We start from the raw sequence: 3,653 nt of genomic DNA on the forward strand, positions 1-3,653 counted from the left end.
CGGGGAGGGAGGGCCCATCGAAGGACGAGGGGGAGGAGGCGGGGTGGGGGCCTCCGGGGTTGAAGGGCCCCCCGCGAAGGGAGGGGGTGAGGCGGCCGGAGGAGGAGGGGGCGGGAGGTGTACTGTAGGGGGGCTCGGGGGGCGACGTGGTGGGCGGCGGGGGAATGTCCTCCGACCCGGGCACCGACAGGCTACGGCTGAACTTCATGGCTGGGGGCGCTAGATACGGTCTTTCATCTTCTGCAGCTCCTGGGGGGCGGGGCGGGCGCAGAGAAGTGAGAGGAGTCCATCTTGGGGGAGGGGCCTCGCTGCTCCCCGGTCCCTCGTAACCACTGCAGTTAATGACGCTTCTGCTACTACTACTACCAACAACGGCATCCTAACACATCAGGACACCTCCTGACAGCTCGGGTTGTGTTCCAGACGGCCCCCCCCCATCAATGCGGAAGAAAGCAAGGCCCGCGCAGGCTTTGGGGACCCCGGACATAGAAAAATTAAGTTCATACTACACTGTCCTCTAATATTAGGAGCCTGGTGGCATCGTACATAGCGTATTGGCCTTCTAACTCAAAGGTGAGGGGTTCGAACACCCTGCTATTCTGAGGGTGTGTCTTTGGTCAGCTTCTAAATGAATTCCAGCCTTAGAAAGGCAATGGAGGGTTGTATTTGAGCTGGCATCATATCCGGGGTTGAGTGTGTGTGTGTGTGTGTGTGTGTGTGTGTGTTTGTGAGTGTGGGGTGGATTTTATTAGGGGGTGCTGGTGGTGGCCTCATCTAAGACGGTTGCACTGCTAATCCAATGGGCCCCACTCTGGCAGTTTGAAGCCAGCAGCAGCTGGAAAAGACTGGCAAAGTCCTCCTTTGCAATTTACAACCTCAGAAACCCTGAGCTCATCCTGTGGTTCTGACTTGTCAGCAATGAGTGAATGAGAATTTGGTAGGAGCTCTGGTGATGCTCTCTAAAGTACTGAAGAGCAACGATGTCACTCTGGAGACTAAGGTGCACCCAATCCAGGCCATATTCTTTGCAATCACTTGCTATGTGTCAGAGAGCTGGACAATGACTAGGGAGAATAGAAGGAGAGTGCCTTTGAGCCGTGGAACTGGAGAAGAGTATTATTGAATATACCATGGACTGCTAAGAGAACGAACAGGTTCATCCTTGAGAGGGTGAAACCAGGCTGCTCCTTGGAGGCAAGGATGCTTCATCTGACATACTTTGGACATGTCACAAGGAGGGACCAGTCCTTGGAGAGGGACATCATGCTTGGGAGGTGGAGGAACAGCACAAGAGAGGAAGACCCTCGATGAGATGGATTGACTCAGTGACTGGGGTAATGGGGTAGGTGTGTCAGAGACAAGGAGATTGGCACAGGATAGAGGAGGGTTTAGGGCTGTTGTACATAGGGTCGCTATGAGTCACAGGCGACTCGATAGCACGTAACACAACAACTGGTGATGCAATGCATAACATATGGGGCAAAAGGTCAATGGTTTGAATCCACCAGCTGCTGTTGGGGAAAGATGAGGTGGTCTGGGACTCAGGAACCTGATGCGGGTTGCCCTGGGTCAGCTGGGTTTGGGGGGGGGAGGGTTGTCTCCTGAACATACAATCATCACAAGGATGCCCAGGGCAGGGCAGGGCAGGGTTCAGATCTATTGCTCAGATGGGGACATTACGACTCCTTGGCACCTAACAACAACAACAACAACAACAAGCATTTTCAAAATATTTAAAATCCCGCGCGGATTACCAAAATGTGACTCAGAGATGCACCATGAGCTCAAGCTGCTGGAGAAATGGGGCTGATCAATAGAGCTGCCACAAACCTTCAATTTGTACCAAAAAATGTGTCATCTGCAATTCACAATCAAGCCAAGTACAACAAAGCGAGGGGGGACGGCTTTACCGACACTGGCACAGTATTAATAATACTGGCAATCACCGTCTGCCATGAACTTGCCGTGGATTTTTTGAGCGCAGAGCTGCTCCAGCCAGGCCAAGCCCGCACCGCGTGGCTGGAAGGGTTGTGCACCGAACAACAGGCAGGCGGCAGAGACAGCAAACCCGGGGGCCCTTTGTTCCGGTTCTGACTCACAGCGGGCCCAGGTGTGCCAAGAGTAGAGAATTGGGTTCTGTGGGACTTCTCAACGGCTGTAGATTGTCAGGTATGTCTTCCAAGGTTCGTCTGGTGAGCATGAACCTTTAGGTTGGCAGCCTGGGCCGTGTGTACCACCCAGGGATTTCAGAGGGGTCGAGCAAACACACCCCACCACCATGGAAACCCACAGAGACGTGCAGGGCAGAGAAGAACTGCCTGAGGCATTTTGTGGATTTTTACAGAAGCAAATGGCCTCAGTTAGGCCTCACCTCTCTCCTGCAGGGCAGCCCACCTTTCATTTAGCGGTCCAATTTCCTCCCCAAGCCCGGAGAGGGTGTTTTCTTAACTGGAACACATCCCAAACCCATTGATGCCGAGCCATCAGGGTTTCTGATACCATAAATACAACGGGGAGAAGACTGGCTGAACTCGCTGCTTCCTGGGCTCCTGCAGAAGCAGCTGGTGGATTTGAACCACTGACCTTTTTTGGTTAGCAGCCCAGCATTTAGTAACGCCCTTCACCATCATCGTGTCAAATCTTTCCAAAAGTACCCAGGTATTTCTGACCCCTCCACGGTGGCCGCCTGGGTCCACTTATCCCATCTCTCCCACCTGTATAGTTTTCACTTTCTGGGCTCCCAGGTTCGCCTTCAACCACCTTCAGTCCCCGTAGGAACACTAGAGGGCGCCTGCGAAACCAGACATCAGCTCACCTTGCTCCTTGGCTCATGTTAAGTCTTCTGATCTACCTGTTAACCTTCCTCGAGCATCACAACTCGAACCCTCCCCGCTCACCTCCAAGCTCTGAAGCCTGTTCTGTCTTTGACCACATGTCCTGAGTTGTCCTCCCTGCAAACCTGGCCACAGCCATACTGGGACCCTCTTGGTGTTCGTCAGACCTGTCAAGCATCCACTTGATGCTCACAGAGATTTTTGCACAAAAGCTATTATTCCCTGCGTCTTGAATGAATGTCTCCCCTTCAGAGGCTCCTCTGTGAGCTCCAAGTTTTAGCTCAGACTTTTTGCATAACACTCGCAATCTCCCCGTTTCTTCTCATCAGACACTGCTGAGTTGGTTCCGACCCACAGACACACCGTGTACCACAGAGCCAAACACTGCCAGGTCCTGCACCAGTCTGACAATTCCACCATGCTCGAGGCCACTGTTGCCGCCATTGTACCAATCCGCCTCTTTGAGGGTGTTCTGCTCCTTCTTTACCATGCGTGATGTCCTTCTCCAAGGACCTCATGAGGACACGTGCAACATATGTGAGAGAAAGTCTCCCCATCTTTTCCTGCAAGGAACATTTTGGCTACACGCCTTCCAAGACAGATTTGTTTGTTCTTCTGGAAGTCCGTGGTATTATTTATTACTGAATAACACAGCGCCAACACCACAATTAAATGGCATCGATTCTTCTCTGGTCTTTCTTGTTTACTGTCCAGTTTTCATATGCACATGCCGTGGCTATCAGATGTCCTTAAGTCAACTAGGACGCTTAACAAGTCTATGAACAGCAGATCGGAGCCATCCTCACAACTCTGTCACCT

At 52.4% G+C, this 3,653-nt stretch overlaps 1 protein-coding gene across 1 annotated transcript in view; it reads right to left on the reverse strand.

The window, feature by feature from the left end:
* SHANK1 (SH3 and multiple ankyrin repeat domains 1) overlaps positions 1-3,653 on the reverse strand; it is an 87,378-nt gene that overhangs the window by 6,353 nt on the left and 77,372 nt on the right. Inside the window, exon 23 of the mRNA XM_006897346.1 lies at positions 8-249. Coding sequence (XP_006897408.1) covers positions 8-249 — 242 coding nt within the window. The remainder of the gene's footprint in view (positions 1-7; positions 250-3,653) is intronic.

This window comes from Elephantulus edwardii, unplaced genomic scaffold (genome assembly GCF_000299155.1).
Source record: "Elephantulus edwardii isolate Elephantulus edwardi_28Jun2011 unplaced genomic scaffold, EleEdw1.0 scaffold00208, whole genome shotgun sequence".
In the NCBI taxonomy this organism is placed as follows: Eukaryota; Metazoa; Chordata; class Mammalia; order Macroscelidea; family Macroscelididae; genus Elephantulus; species Elephantulus edwardii.